This window comes from Mobula birostris, chromosome 9 (assembly GCF_030028105.1).
Source record: "Mobula birostris isolate sMobBir1 chromosome 9, sMobBir1.hap1, whole genome shotgun sequence".
In the NCBI taxonomy this organism is placed as follows: Eukaryota; Metazoa; Chordata; class Chondrichthyes; order Myliobatiformes; family Myliobatidae; genus Mobula; species Mobula birostris.
In genome coordinates, this window is record NC_092378.1 from 108261383 (window position 1) to 108284572 (window position 23190).

Below are 23190 nucleotides of genomic sequence, written 5' to 3' on the forward strand. Positions count from 1 at the left end.
CATATTGTGCCAGCTATGTATGCTGAAGTCTGAGATGCTGAAATATGAACAGAGCTTTCCTTTGCGCCAACAGGTCTTGACTCTAAACCACAAAGATGTCTGATGAGCGTCGAGATAGCTCGAGCAGCTTACAGAGGAAAAAGCCGCCTTGGCTCAAGCTGGAAATTCCTGCCAATCAGCCTCCAGTGGAGGAGGCACCTTTGCCGGTATGAAGGCTCGTTTTGTATCTCTCTGATATATACTGTTAGATTACTTATTCCTATCAAAGGCAAGGGAATAATTATTACTGATTATTTGACATAGACAGACAAGTCTTCTCTCTCTCACTGGTAGGGACTTCAGGAAGTTCTTTAGACTATCAGTGTGGTAAATTTCACTTAAATCAAAGCCAAGTGGGAGAGTAGTGATCTTTGTGACACCAACAAAATCCTGGCTCCCAGACCCTGTTGGGTGACTCCAAGACAAAAAATATTCCAGAATCGTATGTCTTTCCACGAGGCTTGAATTTATTGTAGATTGCATCAGAAAAAAATAGTAGAGAAATGGGCATCCTGTACTGATGTAATGATATGGGTCAGCCAACTTTCCATTTGAATAAGTAGTGTTCTGTTTTGTTGGCAAGCCTAGTGGCAATAGATGTCTACACGATACTTAAAACCTCAAGCAAAGCATTGGCACTTCTTGGGACAGAATTTAACTAGTTTTGTTAGTGTAGAATCTTGTTTCCAAAACTTTGAGGTTATTTGAAAAAGATGTTAATAGTGAGTTTTTAAAATGTTGATAAAGATAGTATCGACAGTAGCAGTAAGAGGATTAAGATTATTGTTCCAGTAAAGAGGAATAGCCTGATTGACCTTTGACGCTGAGTCAAATCCTGGTGTGTGTATAACTTCCATCAGGGTCTTTTTACCCGTGCAGTTTCTTAATTCTACCCCAAAGTATTCTACATCTTCTGATTCTATATCACCTCTTTCTAAGGATTTGCTTTCATTTTTACCAACAGTGCCAACCTACCCCTTCTGTCTCCCTGTCTATCCTTTGATACAATGTGTATCTTTGGAAATTAACCTCCCAGCTAAGATCTTACAGCCACAACTCAGCAATAACCGCAAGATCATGCCTGCCAATCTCTCACTGCATTACAAGATCATCTACCTTGTTTTGTATAGTGTGTGCATTAAAATATAATGCCTTCGGTCCTGTACACATCACTCCTGGCTCCCTGTTATGCTTTATCTCATCCCACAGTCTGCAATTTTGCTCTGTCATCTGCCTGTCCTTCACAGTATCACTACACACCGCATCTGTTTGTATATGAACTACTCCATCCTCACTCCCATTACTCTTGTTCCTATTCACTGCCAAATTAGTTTAAACCCATCCCGACACAACTCTAACAAACCTGCCCCAAAGGCTATTGATTCCCCTCAGGTTCAGGTGTAACCTGTCCTTTTTGTACAGGCCATGCCATACCCAGAAGAGATTCCAATGATCCAGAAGTCTGAAACCTTGCCTCCTGCACCAATTGTTCATAGGGCCATAAGATATAGGAGCAGAATTAGGCCATTTGGTCCATCGAGTCTGCTCCACCATTTAATTATGGCTGATCCAATTTTCCCCTCAGTGCCAATTTCATGTCTTCTCCCCATATCCCTTCATGCCCTGACCAATCAAGGATCTATCAAACTCTGCCAGAAAGACTTGACTTCCATAGTGGCCGATGGCAAAGAATTCCACAGATTAACCACTCTCTGGCTGAAGAAATTCCTCCTTATCTCTGTTCTAAAAAGACGTCCCTCTATTCTGCGCCTGTGTCCTCTTGTCTTAGACTCTCCCATCAGAGGAAACATCCTCTCCACATCCATTCTATCAAGGCCTTTCACTATTTGATAGGCTTCAATAGGTCACCTCTCATGCTGCTGGGTTCCAGTGAATCCAGACCCAGAGCCATTAAACGCTCTTCGTACGACAAGCCATTCAATCCTGGAATCGTTTTTGTGAAACTCCTTTGAACCCTTTCCAGTTTCAGCACATCCTTTCTAAGATAAGAGGCCCAAAGCTGCTCACAATGCTCCAAGTGAGGCCTTATGAGTGCTTTATAAGGTCTCAACATTACATCCTCCTTGAAATGAATTGCTAAGGTTGCATTTACCTTCCTCACCACAGACTCGACCTGCAAGTTAACCTTTAGAGAAACCTGCACAGGGGTTCGCAACTGTCTTTTCACATCAGATGTTTGAGTTTTCTTTCCATTTGGCAAATAGTCAACCCTTTCATTTCTTCTACCATACACTTCCTGACACTATTCCAACTGCTATTTCTTTGCTCATTCTCCACATCTAAGTCCTTTTGCAGCTTCTATTTCTTCAAAACTGCCTGCCCCTCCACCTGTCTTCATATCATCTGCAACCTTTGCAAAAAAGCCATCAATGGCATCATCTAAATCATTGACTTATAACGTAAAAAGAATCAATCCCAACACAGACCCCTGTCAATGGCAGCCAACCAGAAATGGCTCCCTTAATTTCCAGTCTTTGGCTCCTGCCAATCTGTCACTGCTTTATTCTTGCTAGAATCTTTCCTGTTATACCATGGGCTCATAGTTTGTTAAGCAGCCTCGTGAGGCACCTTGTCAAAGGCTTTCTGAAAATCCAAATATACAAGATCAACCGATTCTCCTTTGTCTATCTTGCTTGTTATTCTTCAAAGAATTCCAACAGATTTGTCAGATCTTCCCTTGAGGAAACCATCTTGCCTTTGGCTGATTTTTATCATGTGCCTCCAAGTACCCTGAGACCTCATACTTAATAATCGACTCCAATATCTTCCCAACCACCTATAGTTTCCTTTCTTCTGCCCCTCGCCCTTCTTGAAGAGTGGAGTGACATTTGCAATTTTCCAGTCTCTGGAACCATTCCAGAATCGAGGGATTTCTGAAAGATCGTTACTAATGTCTCCATGATCTCTTCAGCCACCTCTTTCAGAACCTTGGATGTACACCTTCTGGTCCCGGTTGACCTTTCAGTTTCCCCAAGAACCTTCTCTCTAGTAACGTTAACTTCACGCACTTCATGACCCCTGGCACCTGGAACTTCCATCATACTGGTCTTCCACCATGGTGACTGATGCAAAATACTTATTTAGTTTGTCTGACATTTTCTTGTCCCCCTTTACTTTATCTCCAGCCTTATTTTCCAGTGGTCCAAAATCCACTCTTGTCGCTCTTTTATAGTTTCTGTATCAAAAGAAAATCTTTTGGTATCCTCTTTAGTATTACTGACTAGCTTACTTTCATATTCCATCCTTGCCTTCTTAATGACTTTTTAGTTGCCTTCTGTTGCTTTTTTAAAAAATTTCGCAGTCCTCTAACTTCCCATTAATTTTTGCTCTATTATATACCCTCACTTTGGCTGTTATGTTGGTTTTGACTTCTGTTATTAACCCCAGTTGTGTCATCTTGCCTTTAGAAAACTACTTAATCTTTGGGATAAATATATCCTGTGGCTTCCGAATTGCTCCAGAAATTCCAGTCATTGCTGCTCTGCCGTCATCCCTGCCAGTGTTTTTTTCCATTCAATTCTGATAACTCCTCTCTCATGCCTCTGTAATTCCCTTTACTCCACTGTAATATTGATACATCTGACTTTAGTTTCTCCATCTCAAATCACCTCTTTCTAATAATTTGATTTCATTTTTTACTAACAGAACAACGCCGTCCCCTCTGCCTTCTTGCATATCCTCTTGATACAATGTGCATCTTTGGACATTAAGCTCCCAGCTATAATCTTCTTTCAGCCATGGTTCAGTGATGTCTATAATATCATACCTGCCAATCTGCAACTGTGCTACAAGTTTATCAACCTTATTCTGTATACTGTGCGCAATCAAATAAAACACCTTCAGTCCTGTATTCTCCCCTTTTGATTTTGTCCTCCTTTTATGTTGCAATTCATCCTGTTGACTGCAATTTTGCCCTATCAATAGCCTCAACATCCTCTCCTGACTACATATTGCCTCTTGTTTGTAAACCATCTACCTCACCTTCACAGCTATCATCTGCCTTTCCTATGATACTTCTTCCATTGGAATATACACAGCTCAGGACACTAGTCACATCATGCTCAACCTTTAGATTCCTGACTTTTGGGCCTTACCAACATCTGCCTCCACAACCTCTCCACTGTTCTGGCACTCTGGCTCCCATCCCCCTGCAAATCTAGTTTAAACTCCATTGTGCAGCTTTTGCTCTTCCTCCTACAGTAACTCGTTAGCCACATATTAAACTGTATAATCTTTCTAGTTCTGGCCTCACTGGCACATGGCATGGGTAGCAGTCCTGAGATCACAGCCCTGGAGGTCCTGCCCTTTAATTCAGCACCTAACTTCCCGATCTACCTACACAGAACGTCATCACTCGTCCTACCCCTGTCATTGGTGCCATCATGAACCATGACTTCTGGCTGTTCACACTTAAGAATGCTGAGGACTCGATCCGAGATATCCCGTCCCTGGCACCAGGGAGGCAACATACCATCTGAGAATCTCGTTCTCGCTCACAGAACCTCCTGTCCGATTTCCTAAGTAATGAATCCCCCATCACCAGAGCATGCCTCTTCTCCCCACTTCCCTTCTGCTTCGTAAAGCCTGATTCAGTGCCAGAGACCTTGCTCTGTTAGGTCATTCCACCCCTGCCCCCGCCCCCCGCTGACAGTATGCAAAGTGATATATCTATAGCTGAGGGGGATGGCCACGGGAGTACTCTGCACTGGCACCTTACCCCTTTCCCCTTTCTGCCTGTCGCCCAGTTTCCTGCGTCCTGCGCCTTGGGATGTAAACAGCACTCTGTTTCTCCTATCGCACTCTCAGGCTCCCGAATGATCGGGAGTTCATCCAGTTCTAGCTCCAGCTCCTTAGAAGCTGCAGCTGGATGCACTTCTTGCAGTTGCAGTTGTCAGGACACTGGAGGTCTCCCCGCCTTCCACAAGAGGAGCATTCCACGATTCTGCCTGTCATCTCTACTGTCTTAGCTGAGTAGATATAGAGAAGGGAAGGGGAAAAAAATACTTAACCCTGAGCTTTCCTTTCCTTTGCTTTCTGTGACTGAAGCCTCGAAGAGCTAAAGCCTCAAGATCTCCACTCTGGCTCTGTCCTCTCTGATGGCTGCTGTGCTTGCCCCTGTCTTCCTTTAATTTGCTCTTGCTAATCAATGCAAAATGCTAATTGGTTGCTGGTCAAAGCTCTTTTTTGCTGTAACCACCTGCTGCTGGCTTTTCTACTCAGGCAGTGGACCTGATTAATATCTCCTCCCCTCAAAGTTTCCAATGTCCAGATTGGTCACTGGTCAAAGGTCTTTTTTCAGCCATGGATTCATCCTGTTCTTATCCTCCCTGTAACTTGGCACAGGCAATAATCCTGCTTTCTACCTAACACCCCCTTGTGCAATCGGATGCTAGATTTCCTCACTTGTAGACTCCAGTCAGTTCAGATTGGCAACAACATCTCCACAATCTCCATCAGCACAGGACCACTGCAGGGATGTGTACTTAGTCCCCTACTCTACTCGCTTTACACCCATGACTGTGTGGTTCAGTACAGCTCCAACACCACATACAAGTTTGCTGATGACACCTCTGTTGTGAACTGTATTAAAGGGTGTAGTGAATCAGCATACAGGAGGGAGATTGAAAATTTTGCTGAGTGGTATAATAACAGAAACTTCTCACTCAATATAAATATTGGTACCAATGACATAGGTAGGAAAAGGGAGGAGGTCCTGAAGTTCAAAGTAAAATTTATTATAACCCTGGGATTCTTTTTCTGTAGGCATATTAGCAAATCTATGGAACAGTAACTGTAAACATCAGGAACTATAAATTGTAAACAAACTGCAAAATGTAGATGTGCAAAATGATTGTAGACTTCCAGAGAGAGAAACCAGAGGTCCATGACCCAGTAATCATTGGAGAATCAGAGGTGGAGAGGGTCAGTAACTTTAAATTCCTGGGTGTCACTATCTCAGAGGGCCTGTCCTGGACCCATCATATAAATATAATTGCAAAAAAAAAGCATGGCTGCATCTCTACATCCTCAGAAGTCTGTGGAGGTTTGCCATGTCACTGAAAACTGTGGTTAACTTCTATAGATGTATGGTGGAATATGTGCTGACTGGCTGCATTATGGCCTGGTATAGGAACACCAATGCCTTTTGAGTGGAAAATCCTACAAATGGTAGTGGATGCGACCCAGTATGTCACAAGTAAAACCTTCCCAATCATTGAGCATGTCAACATGAAACGTTGCCGTAGAAAAGCAGCACATAGGACGTGCTCTTTTCTCACTGCTGCCATCAGGTGGAAGGTACAAGTGTCCCAGGATTCAAAGCACCAGGTTCGAGAACAGCTACTACCCCTCAACCATCAGGCTCTTGAAAAAAGGGGATAGCTACACTCATCTGAGGTCTTGTATATTGTTATTTCATGCTCATTATTTATTGCTATTTATTTATATCTGTATTTTGCACAGATTGTAGTTCCTGATGTTTACAGTTACTGTTCCATAGATTTGCTAATATGCTCGCAGGAAAAGAATCTCAGGGTTACATGTGGTGACGCTCTTAATAAATTTTACTTTGAACTTTGAACTTCCTCTCTTCAGTACCTCCTCCCTTTTCCTACCAATGTCATTGGTACCAATATCTACCACAACATCTGGTTGCTCACCGTTCCACTTTTTAAAATGTTGTGCACCCGATCCAAGACATTTCTGACCCTGGCTCCTGGGAGGCAACATACCATCCAGGTCTCTTTCACAGCCACAGAATCCCCTGCCTGCTCCTCTAATTATGGAATCCCCTATCACAACTGAACTCCTCTTCTCCCCACTTGCCTTCTGAGCCACAGAGATAAACTCGGTGCCAGAGATCAGGTCACTGTGGCTTGCCCCTTACAGTTCGTTCCCCCCCCCCCCAAACAGTATCCAAAGCTTATTATTATACTTATTATTGAGGGGAACAGCCACAGGAGTACTCTATACTGTCTGCCTATTCCCTTTCCCTCTCCTTTGTCTCTCCTCTAAAATTCATGATTTCCCTGCCTCATTTGATGCAAGTTGTCTTGTACTGCTTTGCATTGAAGTCTCTGTGTTGCCATTTAATCCATTTGCTTAATCTGTTGTCTCTTTCTTGGTCCTGTTGTTAATTACACAATCTGCTGTCCTAAGACCATAAGATATAGGAGCAGAATTAGACCATTTGTCTCATCACATTTGCTCCGCTATTTCATCATGGCTGATCCAATTTTCCCTCTCGGCCCCAATCTCTTGACTTCTCCCTGTATCCCTTCATGTCCTAACTAATCAAGAACCTATCAACCTCTGCCTTAAATATACCCAGTGACTTGGCCTCCACAGCCGCCTGTGGCAAAGAATTCCACAGATTCACTTCTCTCTGGCTGTAGAAATTTTTCCTCATCTCAAATCTAAAAGGACACCCCTCTATTCTGATGCTGTATCCTCTTCTGTTAGAACCCCTCCCCCACCATAGGAAACATCCAATAGATTTCAGTGAGATTCTCCCCTCATTCTTCTGAATTCTAGTGAATACAGACCCAGAAACTTCAATCACTGCTCATATGGTGACTGTTTCATTCCCAGGTTCATTTTTGTGACCATCCTTTGCAGCCTCTCCAATGTCAGCGCATCCTTTCTAAGATCAGAGGCCCAAAACTGCTCTCGATGCTCCAAGTGAGGTCTCAACATTTAATTAACATTCACTACAGATCTAAGTGTACAACATTACAGCAAGGTATACTCTACAACCTACAATGTTGTGCTGACCTTTTAACCTGCTCTACGATATATCTAATCCTTCTCTACAATATACCCCTCCATTTTTCTGCCCTGGATGTGCCTCTCTAATAGTCTCTTTAAGTGTCCTTAAGGTATCTGCCTCTATCGCCTCCTCTGGCAGGGTGTTTCATGCACCCACCTACTTCTGACATTCACCCCAGCCCCCTTACTTCCAATCACCAAAACATTCTGCCCTTTAAATTGTGCCTATTGACATCAATGGTCAACATGGTGTGAGTCTGAAGCCTTTTCCAGTAAAGCATTCCCTTTGCTGTACATGATGACCTTGGTACAGGTTCATTGTAGAACAATACTTGTCACATACTAACTTCTATACCGTGTTTCCATTGTTGAGATGATATCAAGGCGGTCTTTTAATTGTCAAAGTAGTGGATGCACACTGTTGTCAAGGGGGTTATTTGGCAAATACCTATTGCATGAGTGAAAGGATAACTCTTTCCTGTATGTTAGAGTTCAAAAGTTCAAAGTAAAATTTTATTATCAAAGCACATCTGCACCACTATATACAACCCTGAGTTTCATTTTCCTGCAGGCATACTCAACAAATCTATAATAGATCAATGAAAGGTCAAACCAAGTGCAGAAGACAGCAAGCTATGTAAATGCAAACATAAGTAAATAGCAATAAATAACAAGAGCATGAAATAATAAGATAGGGTCTTTGAAAGTGAGATCATTGTTTGTAGGAACAGTTCATTGATGGGGCTAATGAGTGTAGTTACCCCCTTTTGTTCAAGAGTCTGATGGTTGTGGGGTAGTAACTGTTCTTGAGGCTCTTGTACCTTTAATCTACCCAATTGCAACAGCACGAGGGGAGTGTGGCCAGGCTGGTGGGGATTTCCGATGATTGATGCTGCTTTCCTATGACACCGTTTCATGTAGATGTGGTTAATGCTGTTTCTTCCATCACCATGACAGAAAAGCTTCAAGGAGATTTAAAATTGTAGCATATGATCTTAGTATTCATTAAGTGCATCACCTGTTAGATACAATTAATGAAAGGGAAATGACTTCTATTGTAATTATTTATTCTTGTCAAGTTTCAGTGAGTACCCCCTTAAAGATGGAATAAATTTATCGGCAGGTCCCCATTTTAAGTATTTGGATAGTAACACTGTTATTCAGTTGGCTGAAGGGAATTCAGTATGCTGGGCACCTTGGGCATGTTACATAACTAGATATTTAGTTGCTGATATCCTACCCCATGTGGATACACTGTATCAGAGTACAGAGCATAAGATTGGACATGGAATGCTTTTGGATAAAAGTAGAAAGTGCTGGGCATTTTCAGCAGGTCAGCTGATGTCTGTGAATGGGGGTTGGGGGGAGAGTATTATTTCAGGTCAGTGACCCTTCATTAGATCTAGTGAAAAAGAAAACAAGGGTGCTTTTAAGTAGTTGAGGGTAGAGGGAATGAAAGTGCTATCTGTGTTAGGATGAAGACCAAGGATATCCAGATATCGGCAATTTTGATCATATGTACACGTTAAGTGGCTTTTATGTGTGTGCTAACCAGACAGATCATTCCATTTATAAGTACATCAAGGTAGTAAAAATGAAAATGGGACACAGGTAAGGTGCTCCAGCTACAAAAAGCAAGCAGTGCAAGTAGACAAAGATGGGCCACTGCAAGGTTAAATTGGGAGATCAAGAGTTCTTTTAGCATATGTGAAGTCCTTTCGAGATTTCACGTATTTGAGATAGAAGCTATGAGCTTGATGGACATGCTTTCAAGTGTTTCTATCCCTACCAGATAGGAGTGGAGAGAAGAAAATGTGACCAGGGTGGAGGGGGTCCTTCATTATGTTGGCTACTTTGTTGAGGTTGCATGAAGTGTAGATGGCATCATTGGAGCGGGGGCTGCTTTGTTTGTTGGACTGGCCTGTGTTCACAACTCTGCAATTTCTTGCACCCTTGGGCAGAGCAGCTGTGATGCATCCAGGCAGGATGCTTTCTGTGGTTCATCTGTAAAACTTGGTGCGTCATTGGGAACATGCCGATTTTCCTTCGTCTTCTGTGGAAATAAAAGCATTGGTACGTTTTCATGACTGTGGTGATGATAAGTCACTGATGATATTTACTCCTAATATCTTGAAACTGTAAGCCATCTCCATTGATGCACTCTGCCTCATCTCCTGGAGTTAATGACCAGCTCCTTTGTTCGCCGACTGGTTTTCAGAACTGCTTTATCATCGGATGAATGAGAGCAATTAGAAGATATTACTTACTTTCTACCTATTACACTGCTGGCACTTAGGGCAACAATGAACGTCCTCCGTCTCTGTCTGTCCATACTTGTACACAGATATAGAAGGATTCTCCATTGCTGTTTCTGTAACAATTTTTTTTTGACTTGTCAAGGTTGTTAGCCCTGAATTGAACCCCCAAACCCGGAGGACAGGTGGACCACTCCTTGTCTGGCCTCTACCCCTTGATCTGTTTGGCAACAGTGAACCCTAACAAGAGTCAAAGTACAAGGCCCTGACTCCAGCCAACATAGCTCTGTGGGTCATTGTGGCACACAAACCTCCAAACCCTACAACAAGGTTGTGGTCCTCTTGGAGGAGAAAGGATTTAAAAAAAAAAAAGATTGACTTTGTGGTGTGGGAGATTGTGGCCACTGAAAATCTAAAGCAAAGTGCGGTCTAAATATCTATCTGAGCAAGTAACATCTGTGGAGAGTGACAAACCAGACATTAGACCTTATAAAAGAACCGGCAATTCCAACATAAAGGCTAGTGGTCTGAAATTATAGAGGTTGTTATAAAGTCCCAAGGGCTGGAATGTGCCCAAATGGAAGACGGAATTCTGTTATGTGAGCTTATTCTTTTGGACAAATGTGGTTGGTTTAATTTTTCTGTACAAACTAAAGCAGCCAGTACTCGATTACCTTCAAGGAGTTGGGTGATGTTGAGTTGACATAAAATACCTAACGTTAATTCTAGCTAGTGTTGTGTCGGAGTCAGATTTAGGTAGGCCAGGGCCCAGTGGAATTCATTTGATCCCAAAAGATCTTATTTTTATTTCAGCTTTGACATCGCCCTACAAAGCTTCTTGATATTGGATTTCCTTCAGCAATAATTTGTGAATTGGGCTCTATTGTTGTGGTACCTACCAAGTCCCCTGACATGACACAATTTCATAATGGTTCAGCCTGGTTTTCTTTGCCTGTCATTGCAAAATGAAATGGGTAGGGTCTCGACTTGCCCTGGAAGATCTGCTCCGTTCACATTATGTCCATTCCAGACATCCCACCCAGTAAAAACTCATTTCAGGGAGGTAACACCATCAATTTGCGGGAGACTCCCGGAACTTCTGGAAGAGGTGAGACGTCTGCAATAGAGTAGCTCCTTAGCAGCTAGCCAGCTAGTTTAAATAATGATAGCTATGCTAATGAATTAATGACACCTGTTAAACTCACCTCAACATGTCTTTTACAGTCCTAACCCACCATGGGCAATAGAAAAGTTACTGTTGCAAACAGTTCAGTGAGCAACACTGTCATTATTTTGACCCCTATTAGGCAGGGGCACACTTTAGTGTAGTCTGGGGTGAAGTACGTTTTATATTTTCTTTTTTTTGGAACACTCTGCCATGGTGCGCGCTTGCTCGCTCTCTCTCGTGGTCGCTCTCGCGTGCTCCCTCTTTCGTGGTCGCTCTCTCGCAGTCTCTCGCTCACGCTCTCATGGTCGCTCACGTTCTCTCTCCCTCTCTCACTCACTTGCTCTCAAAAAAATTGATTTCCAGGACATTGTATATAATTTGCGGGCATCAGGGAGCCACTATTAATATGCGGGAGACTCCCGGAACTTGCGGGAGACTCCCGGAACTTCCGGGAGAGGTGGGATGTCTGCCATTCATTTTTCTGCTCTCCAGTCATCTCTGACCTTGCCTGTTGCTAACAAATCAGAGCAAATGAGTCAGCATTTTAAGTTCTGTCTGGCACTTTTAATGTAGGATTTTTAGCTGAATGTAAGAGATGTTGTCCTTTTTTCTTAAAAAAAACTAAATAGTGTGGTTTTATGAATCATTTGAAATTGTGTCTGTATTTTGATTTGAACTGATGGGATTTTGGCAGAGAATTGGCTGCCTGTTCTTTGATAGGAACCTTGGTTATATAGAATCATCACCCAACTCTCTGATTTTACTTTGGTGGGAAGATGTTCAATAAAGAATTAATTAACCTTAATTTTTAACTGAAGTGTGTATTGTGGTGCTTTAAAGAAATGAGAATAATTCTGTTGCTCTTTATTTTGTCACCTTGCTTTTCACATTGGTGTTGACAGAACTAATTTCTTCCAATAAATAGCTAATCTATTGCCTCCTTCCATTTCTCAACTACATCATTTTTAGTACAAACTACAAATATGCCAAGATTAGCTAGAGCTGTTTGAGTCCTATATTTACAGAATCTTGATGGGCTGAATGGCTTTGTTCCGTGCTTCAATCAAATGCACCCACCTGCAACTGTCTCTCCAGCATGCATACTATCCTAAATTACAAATTCATCTTCAGCTCCATGAACCTATGAGTACACTGGGCCCTTGCCCTTTGGCATCTAACTCCACCCCAACTTCCATTGTTATGCTTTCATGCCTTTGAACTCCAAACTTTGAAATGTCATCCTTAACTATTTCCAACATTTTACCTCCACTGCTTAAAGAATCTTCTTCAAAACCTGCCTTTGTCTGACCATTGAGTTGCCCTGTCATCTCCTTCCTTCTGACCTGGAGAAATTTGATTCCCCAGTGGGTTGAACAGTAATGACCTTACTAATACTGGCACACCATGAAAAATGAATCGGAAAAGCTGATTTTTAATTATTTTATCCTCCTCCTATCAGTACTTTACCCAGTTCCCTTCACCCTCCCTTATATGGTTTGAATTTCCATTTAGAATTAGTGGCATCTGGACATGTGGCCTTTAGCCAGTTGGGCTCCTTTACTGCCAGGGCTTCCCCACCATTCAAACTGACCATGAAGAGTAGCCAAGAGGCTCTTTATTTTTCAGAAAGCCGTTTCATTTTCGTGTGAGCCCACAGGAGCAGGAGTGGAAAAATGTACAAAAAAAAATACTTGGCAGTGGCTCCTGTTCATTCTGAAAACTATTTTAGAACAGGGATGGGTGGCAACAGCCTGAGGTTCTACACTTCATCTGGTCTGAGCTTTGCATCCACAGCCCCAACAAAGCAATGCCTCGCCAACAGGTGCCAGGCATGTCTGAGAATGAAGAAGGTACACTCCTTGTTGTCTCATGACAGAGCATGAGCAGGCTGGTCAGCTGAGTTTGGGAGGGAAAAGGGAAGAAAGTATGTCCACCAGCTGCCAAAGTTGGTATTTGCTTCTTTCTCCCCCTGTCCTTTTGGAGCCTTTAAACTGCAACACAGCAAGAGATTTTTTTTTCCCCAAAATGAAGTATTTTTGTTAACAAGAAACTCAAAACTGTCTTACCCGTGAATGGGGAAGCTTAAAGGTATTTGCGAAATGAGTGTTTTTTTTATATTGGGTAGCTGTCTGGAAAGGGCTGACAGGGAAGCTGATGGAAGCAGATAAAGCAACATTTAAGGGGCGTTTCAACGGATACATGAACAGATGGAGAAGAACTGATGTGGACCATGTAAAGGCAGAAGGATTCGTTTAAAAGGCTATTTTGTTCAGCATAGACATCATGGGCAAAAGTGACTGTTCCTGTGCTGCACAGTTCTATGTTTGACTGAAGATGTGTGACCTGACTTGTAAAAGGTTTCAAAGGTACGCTTAATGTCAGAGAAATGTATACAGTATACATCCTGAAGTGCTTTTTCTTCGCAACCATCCACAAAAACGGGAGTGTCCCCAAAGAATGAATGACAGTTAAATGTTAGAACCCCGAAGGCCGCCCCAGCTCCCCTCCCTCCCGTGCGTAAATAACAGTAAGCAACGATCCCCCCTCCCCCCCACCAGCAAAAAAAAAAGCATCTGCACCAAGCGTGCAGCAAAGCAACAGCAAAGACACAGACTTGCAGTACCCCAAAGACTACTAAAGGCTCTCTCTTTCCCTAATAAAGGAAAAAGGGGTATCTCTGTTTCACAGTGAGAGGGGAGACATAACAAACAATTCGCTGCCCGAAGATCTCGGGTCTCTGGACCTTCCGATTCCCACGACACACCGATCTCCTGCCGGGTCACCGACCTTCGATTCGCCCGTCTCCAGAGCTACGAGATCTTTGACCCCCAAAGGCGAGTTAAGCTCTTAGGCCGCATCCTTGGCATGTCAAATAACGGCCAGTCATGAAACCCTGAGAGCGGGTCCCATTCCTGCAAAGAACCAAAGCCAGCATGTAACTCCAGGTCAGGGTCTTCAAAAGAACCCTGAAGGGGAAAAATAGAGATATCAAAGATGGAAAAAGAGCTGTTTCTGAAGATGAAAGCAAAGGAGTTGTCGTTTAGCACCATCTTGACTAAGCTCCGCCCTCATTATTTGAGTTGGAGTCAAATAATGAGTCAACTATTGAAAGTGGAATTTTTTTTTAAATCTCTAGATGCTGGAAATTTAAAATAAAACATAAAATGCTGGAAGTACTCAGCAGGTTAGGCTGCATCAGTGGGAAGACAGATTGAGTTAATGTTTCAGGGCAAAGATGCTTCATCAGAACTGTGAAAGAGACAAGTTTAAGCTGCAGGGCAGATGGGGAAGGAGTTTGGGGCGTCTTGAATTGGGTAAGCTTCGGGTCACCATAGTGTCAGCTGTGATGTCAGTAAACTCTGGTGAGTGAGTCAGTGGACGCAATTAAAGGGCAAGGAAAGACCCAGATGTTGGCCTGAGGCAACGTACAGCACGACCAGCCAGGACTTCCTGTCCTGCATGTTGCAATCCCTCCTTTTTATCTGTCTGACTCATTAATTTATTGGCCAGATAATCCTGTTTGCTGCTTATCCCCGATCACCTCAGTTTTACCCTAATCAGTGACCCGCCGCCCTTCCTTGCCCTCCAGTTTAACGAGCTGCTGTTGCCTCTCTATCAGTTCTGAGAAAGAATCTTCAATCTGTGACATTTGTTGGAGGGGAATTATTAACACCATCAGAGATCAGAGCAGATATTTCTCTGGAGGTGGTAAGATTTTAAAAAGTAGTAAAACCTTGAGAATGTCCTGGTAACTATTGAGATTAAAGTACCTCTCCTTCTGTCCTACCCAGTCTTTAAGGCACCAACACTACCTGCGAAGTGTCAGCATGCCACCTGAAAACACAAGGGTACCATCTCCACCAAATGAGCAAAGGCGGCCTACGTTCCAGAGGCAGACCTCTATAACCCAGACCATCAAAAGGTAAGGCAATATCAATTCTTTTGAAAATAAAGGTGCTTGGCTGAAGGGAAAAGGAACTTGTAAGGCTGAGAATACTCTTAGAAGGTGGTGATGGAATGACGCTTGGAGTGTTCCCAGTAGTAGACACCTCCACTGCTCTGGAATATAAGTACACTTGCTTTCAAAATGAGGCAGTTTCTTTCTTCTACTGTTTATTATTATTCTGCAAGCATTCCACTATACTTCTGTTCAACTTTGTCTCTGTCGGTTCAAACTCGGATAAAGTAAAGTTTATTGAGCTGCAAAGGCATTAAAATATATAAAGTTAAAAAGTGAGTTTAAATGAAGCTAGTGAAGTTTTGCTTGAACAATAGCCCTAAAACAGTTAATATTTAGGCAGAGGTTTTACTTCTTCTGAAGATCATTCTCAGCATTAAAGTTCTGTTATAAGAATGAGGGTAGAACTGAGGGAAGAGCTGCTCATTCTTCCAGTTTGATCTGGATACAACCTGAAATGGTATCTCTTTGGTTTTTCTCACTGTTAGGACTGTTTAGGTGAATTAAAACCACTTGTTTTAATTTTACTGAAAATATGCCATTCAATTACTAACAACCCTTTTAATTTCAAGTTAATTGTTGTAACTTGATCTTAAATGTTCTTTAAGTGCAATGAATCAAGTTCACAGGTGCACTCAGTTCTTTGTTGATGCACTTGTTTACGTATAACAGAGCTGGCTAGAACACAGCTTTGTGGAAAAGTGTAGATTTGCAACTTCTGTATTTCAGCCACCCTCTTATAGGTGTTGCCATTGGGCTTTGGTTTTGCACTCACTCTTCAGATGTCTCATTTAAATATCTTCAACATATGATCTTGTGCCTTGAGTATTTACACATTACTGAATGAGGCACGGAATCCTCCACCTCCAAGGAAATGCGAATATGAAACCTGCCCAAATCTAGTGAGAGATTTATCTTTTTGTTCTTCCTCTCCCTCTATCCTGAATGCTATTGGGTTTTAAAAACCTTTCTTTAACTTTCCAGTGGAAGGTACAGAATACGAGGAGGTAGCAGAAATCTTACAGCTGATGAAACAACGATATCCTGAGTGCTAGACCTGATCTTTGGACTACAGATATGGTTTTACATTGAGAAAGCAAACTTTCCATTGATGCATGTGTGCTTCAGCCTTCTTTGTGGTATGGGGCCACATCATTGCACTGACTGTTTGCTGATCCTGCTACCCTTCCTGCCTACTGTGGAGTGTAAACCAGTGAGGATGGTTTTTGCATTCTCTTGAGGCAGTAATAGTTTAAATTGTATCAATGTATTTCCCATCATTATTTCAGACACATTAGTTCCTGCAACCTCCCATTTCTCAAAAACCTATTTCTAATTTATAAATTGGGATGCTCAGATAGGATGCTTTGCCTTTTATTCTCTGAGAATTGATGCATTTCCCAGTCTCTGCCTCCACATAACACTGCTCTCTTCCACATATTTAATTTCAATCAGCTTCATGAAAGAGCTTCCAACTCTCCAGCTCTGATCACAAAGTGCTGTCAGCTTTGTCACAGCACACTCTATCAGTGTGCAAATGAGGTCTTGCCATTATAAGCATTCAGATCTGAAACCATAAGACAAAGGAGTAGAATCAGACCATTCAGCCCATTGAGTCTGCTCTGCCATTCCATCGTGGCTGATTATCTCGCTCAATACCATTCTCCTGCCTTCTCCCCTGACTAATCAAGAACCTTTCAACTTCCACTTTAAATGTCGCATTGACTTGTCCTCCACAGCTGTCTGTGGCAATGACTTCCACAGATTCACTGCCCTTTGGCTAAAGAAATTCCTCCTTATCTCTAATCTAAATGGATGTCCCTGTATTCTGAGGCTGTGCTGTCAGATCCTAGACTCTTCCCTCTCCCCCCCCCCACCCCCCCACTGTAGGAAACATCTGCTCCATGACCAGTCAGGCCTTTCAATATTTGATAGGTTTCAGTGAGAACCCACTCATTCATCTAAACTCCAAGTACAGACCCAGAGTCGTCATACGTTTAGCCTTTCATTCCTGGAATCATTATCGTGAACCTCCTCTGGACCCCCTCCAATGCCAGCACATCTTTTGTAAGATGAGCTGGAGCTGATGTACTCGGGAGCATCTTGGAGGCTGAAAGCCTCAGATTAAACTTCTACTGAGGTAGTCCTAAGAAGAGTGCAGGAGTGCAGACTTCAGTTTGTAGATGAGTGACCACTAGGAGAAGTAAGGGTTTATGCAGTTCGTACAGGGTTCCTTTGTGGTCATTTCACTCAGCCACAGGTGTTCCTTTTTGGATATTGCTGGGCATGTATTCTGTCAGGGCACAGCAGCAGCAGTCAGGCCAGTAGCACTGTGGTCAGCTCTGAGGCTCAGTAGGGAAGGCTAAAGTCAGGCAGTTTGATGGTGATAGGCAACTACAAGAGCTAAGGAGACAGGTAGGAGATTCTGTGGCCAAGAAAGAGACTCCAGGATGGAGTCACACACAAATTGTGGAGAAACTCAGCAGGCCAGGCAGCATCTATGGAAAAGAGTAAACAGTTGACGTTTTAGGCCGAGACCCTTCTTGAGTCCTGAAGAAGGGTCTCGGCCTGAAACGTCAACTGTTTACTGTTTTCCACAGATGCTGCCTGATCTGCTGAGTTCCTCCAGCATTCTGTGTGTGTTGCTTTGGATTTCCAGCATCTGTGGATTTTCTCATGTGTGTGACTTTACTAGTATACTGCGAAGTCCCTTCCAGGATGATGTGTTGCCTCCCAGGTGTTAGAGAGCAGCATGTCTCAGAGTGGCTACAGAATATTCTCAAGAGTGAGGGTGGGCAACCAGGGGTCATGGTGCACTTTGGCATGAATGACATGGGTAGGAAGAGGGAAGAAATTATGCAGTGAGTATAGGGAGTTAGGAAAGAGGCTGAAGAGCAGGACCTCTGTTAGTTATCTCTGGTTTATTTCCAGTGCCATTTTCTAGTCAGGGCAGGAATAGGATGATAGTACAGGTGAATGAGTGGCTGAGCAACTGATGCAAGAGGCTTAATAACAGGTTCTTGGATAATTGGAACTTTTTCTGGGGCAGGGGTGACCTGTACAAGAGGGACAGGTTGCACCTACGCTAGAAGGGAGCCAGTATCCTGACCAGGAGGTTTGCTAGTGCTACTCGGGGTTTAAACCAGTTTGGCAGGGAGAGGAGAAGCAGAACACCAGGTTAGAAAGTGCAAGGATGGACAGGAAGGTAGATGTCAGGGCCAGTAAAAACAGACAGGGGCAAAGAAATAGATACGATGGGGGAGATAGTTTGAAGAGTGCATATTTTAATGCTAGGAGTATTAACGGGTAAAGATGATGAACTTAGAGTATGCATCAGTACAGGAACTATGATGTTGTGGCCATTAAAGTCTTGGTTGAGAGAAGGACATGAATGTCCCATGGTTTTGATGTTTTAGAAAAGATGGGGAGGTAAAAGAGCTGCGGGAATTGCACTACTTATCAGGGACAATATCACAGCTGCATTTAGAGGAAACATAATGTTGGGCTCATCCACTGAGTTGAGATGGGTAGAACTCAAAAATAGGAGGGGTGCAATCGTGTCTGGTGCGATTGTACTACGGACATCCCCAATATCCATAAAAGTTGCTGGTGAACGCAGCAGGCCAGACAGCTTCTCTAGGAAGAGGTACAGTCGATGTTTCGAGCCGAGACCCTTCGTCAGGATGAAGACGAATGGTCTCGGCCCGAACCGTTGACTGTACCTCTTCCTAGAGATGCTGCCTGACCTGCTGCGTTCACCAGCAACTTTTATGTGTGTTGCTTGAAATTCCAGCATCTGCAGATTTCCTCGTGTTTGCGTTAGACCCCTAATATCCACTGGGCATTGAGGAACAGATATGCAGGCAGATTAAGGAAAGGTGTAAAAGCAATATGGTTGTTGTCATGGGGGACTTCAACCTCCCTAATGTAAACTGAGGCCTTCTGAGTGCAAGAGTTTAGATGGGTAAGAATTTGTTAGGTGCATTGAGGAGTGTTTCTTCAATCAGTAGGCCAACAAGAGGAGGTGCTACACTGGACCTGGTGTTGGGCAGTGAATTTTTTTTCCACACAGATTGATGGGTGCCAGGAATGCACTGCCTGGGGTGGTGCTGAATGCAATAACATTTAGAGACTTTTACCAGACCTTTAGATATGAATGTGTGGAAAATGGAAGGATTTGGACATTATGTAGGGAGATTCGATTAGTTTAGTTAGCCATTTTATTACTAATTTAATTGGTTCTGCACGACATTATGAGCTGAAGGGCGTGTTCATGTGCTGTACTGTTGTAAGTTCCATAAATGCCCCACCTCTGCTCTCAATCCTCCAAATGCATTCTGACCAATGCCTTATAAAACCTCAGCATTACATCCTGGCAGCTATACTCTAGCCCTCTTAAAATGAATGCCAACATTGCATTTGCTGTCCTTAACGTTGACTCAGCCTGCAAGTTAACCTTTAGGGAATCCTACGCAAGGACTCACAAAGACCCGTTTGCACCTCTGTAAATATATATAAATATTGTGACAATCATAATACTTTGAGTGATTCTTACAAACATGAGAAAAATCTGCTGATGCTGAAAATCCAAACAGTATACATAAAATGCTGGAGGAACTCAGGAGGCCAGATGGCATATATGGAAAATAGTGAACAGTCGACGTTTCGGGCCAAAACCCTTCATCAGGATCTGTAATTCTGACATTGTTTGCTTTCTCACCTGAAGTGACTAACCTTTACCACAAGATGGACCTACTAAGATAGTTTTCCACCGTAAAAACTGCTAACCAGATTCCCTAATGATCAGCTTTATGACATCTTCCATTCTGGTCCTTTTAGCCTGTTTGAGAGGTAATAATTTCTGGTTTTCTTCAGCCCATTCAAAGGGGAATAACTACCATAAACCTAACTAAAACTGTATCAGATGACAATTTTTTTTTCCAGAATCTACGTTGTGCCATACTGTAGTAAACTCTGGCATCTTTGAACTGTATGTGCATTTGTTTCACTGTGCAAATTGTTGGTTCCAGTCAAAACAACAATAAACTGCAGAGCTTCTGCTGATGTGCCAGGTTTGGTGAATCATCGCTGTTTACTCAGCAAGTGATGCTTTTAACCTTTCGTGCTGAAATGTTACTCCACCGGATTGCGATCATAGTTGTCATAGTTAATCCAATCATTATTATTACTAAACCAGTGATGCCTCAGTGGGTCATTCAGTCTGTTTATATTGTCAGTGCAAATTTGACCAATATTGCACAACTGGCTCTAGGAGTAATTAAAAAGTTGTATATTTGTGGTCCACTATAAATTTAAGATAGTATTACACACTGTTGTAAATTGTGTATTTAACCCAATTACAGAGAGCGACAGCGAGGTTATCCTTGCCGTTTCTTTTGAACACTCACATTAGAGGATTTTAATGATGTAACAAGGAACACCTTTGTGTCAATTACTTCCTCAGATGCTCATTCCAATTTCAAAATCGTGCCTGCGTCCAATTCTGAAAGGAATAAGAATATCTTCCTTATTTTCTAGACTTTGACTCACTCCTGTATTGAAGGAAAATGATTGGAAGGTTTTGTCTTTCAGCTTGTTACTGAGAAAATCACATTCTCGCCTCCTTTGTCATGTTTATCTTAAATGTATACTTCCATAAGAATCGGTAGATTAAATCATCTATTTAAGTTTTACAGAATTTTATAAAATCTGCTTCGATCCCCAGGCATAATGGTAAAGGGCCCAATATCTTGAACACCTCCTCATAATTCAGTCTTCACCCATATTAACATTTTAGTAAAGGTTGAGTGCTGCTACTTCTCTTGGGCTTTTGTACCTGTGCTCGGTTTCTCAAAGGATTCCAGATTCTCCTTGATTTTCAAATTGCATACACCTGCAGTCTGGTATTGTGTGAAAGTAATGGGCAGCTTTGGAAGTGGGAGGGAGGAATTTGAGTACTGCCCTGGGATGGGTGAATCAGACAGTTGTGGGAGCTGGGGATGGAGAGCAGGTGTTCATCAGACCAGTGTGGTTTGTTTGATGAGAGGAGTTTAGTGGGGTCAATTGTTCTGGACTATGCTAGGGTCAATGTTCACTGGAAGAAAATTCACAGGATTAAGGAGTAGGGCAGGGTGATATACTAATATAAATGGAGCCTTGAGAAGCTTACATGTACAGCAAGCTAGTTTAATTAACCAACTGAAGTGTATAATCATGTTTGCCCTGAAATTAAAAATTATATCATCTTCCTAATGTTCAAATGATGCTGGAAGTGTCCAGTCATGTTTCTGAACTGATGTGGTTCTTTAGTTTTCTGGGAGATGGGGAAGGCAATAGATTTTCAGTTGCACGGCACTGGACATAAGAGAGAGCATTATTGATCAGTGGCACTTCTAGGCAATTGTGTCTGGCCCCTTTATCTCCTTTTCGCTATTTGAGAATGAACTAGACTCCCTGCAACCATGTGACTTTGAGGTGATATTTGCTCTCCATTATGTCACCTGACTCAGTAGCTGAGACTGGGCCAGTAGCTTCACTGCTGAAATCCTCATACTTTCTCTTAATACCTGTATCGTGACTCTCATACTATCATAATGTTTGTATAGAAGCTTAGCTTTGAGTACCCTCCCTTCTTGTCATTAATGAATAAAGAAAGATGTGCGTATAAGTACTTAAAGGCAAATGCTTCACTTTCATGGTGCAAGGGCAGTATTGCATCTTTACCATAAAGAAAAGGTGTGTTTTTAAATTTATAATTAACTAGCCAGAAGATTTGGGGCATTTAAAGAGGAAGTAAATAAATTTATTGAAAAATCAAATGAGAGCTCTGGGGAGCTGACATAGAAGAGTCAGTGAGGCCTGGGGCAGATCGCCATGAACACACTGAATGGTGGGACAGACTCAAGGGCGGAGTGGTTACTCTTAGTGTTTCCTAACTCTCAAACTTTTGAAGTTATGAAAGACCTTATCTCTTCATGTAATGTTTCAGTAATGATATCTTAGTGATGTAATCCTTCCTCTCAATGAGTGATCTATATACAGTGAAACCCCGTTATGACGCGATTGTTTGGGTCCGTAAAATGTCATCGCAAAAAAAGTGGGGTCGCGCTAAATCAGGGTTGTTGTTACTGTAGAAATTAAAACACAAATTAATTTTTAGTAAAGCTTTTTAATACATAGAAACATAGAAAATAGGTGCAGGAGTAGGCCATTTGGCCCTTCGAGCCTGCACCGTCATTTATTATGATGATGGCTGATCATCCAACTCAGAACCCTGCCCCAGCCTTCCCTCCATACCCCCTGACCCCCGTAGCCACAAGGGCCATATCTAACTCCCTCTTAAATATAGCCAATGAACTGGCCTCAACTGTTTCCTGTGGCAGAGAATTCCACAGATTCACCACTCTCTGTGTGAAGAAGTTTTTCCTAATCTCGGTCCTAAAAGGCTTCCCCTCTATCCTCAAACTGTGGCCCCTCGTTCTGGACTTCCCCAACATTGGGAACAATCTTCCTGCATCTAGCCTGTCCAATCCCTTTAGGATCTTATACGTTTCAATCAGATCCCCCCTCAATCTTCTAAATTCCAATGAGTACAAGCCCAGTTCATCCAGTCTTTCTTCATATGAAAGTCCTGCTATCCCAGGAATCAATCTGGTGAACCTTCTTTGTACTCCCTCTATGGCAAGGATGTCTTTCCTCAGATTAGGGGACCAAAACTGCACACAATACTCCAGGTGTGGTCTCACCAAGGCCTTGTACAACTGCAGTAGTACCTCCCTGCTCCTGTACTCGAATCCTCTCGCTATAAATGCCAGCATACCATTCGCCTTTTTCACCACCTGCTGTACCTGCATGCCCACTTTCAAAGACTGGTGTATAATGACACCCAGGTCTCGTTGCACCTCCCCTTTTCCTAATCGGCCACCATTCAGATAATAATCTGTTTTCCTATTTTTGCCACCAAAGTGGATAACTTCACATTT

General features: G+C 42.6%; 1 protein-coding gene across 9 annotated transcripts in view; it reads left to right on the forward strand.

Annotated features, from left to right (window-relative positions):
• rhbdf1a (rhomboid 5 homolog 1a (Drosophila)) overlaps positions 1-23190 on the forward strand; it is a 383683-nt gene that overhangs the window by 231726 nt on the left and 128767 nt on the right. For all 9 annotated transcript variants that reach the window (XM_072268572.1, XM_072268574.1, XM_072268575.1 and 6 more), the window contains 2 exons: positions 74-206; positions 15042-15172. In XM_072268572.1, coding sequence (XP_072124673.1) covers positions 96-206; positions 15042-15172 — 242 coding nt within the window. In that variant the 5' untranslated portion in view covers positions 74-95. The remainder of the gene's footprint in view (positions 1-73; positions 207-15041; positions 15173-23190) is intronic.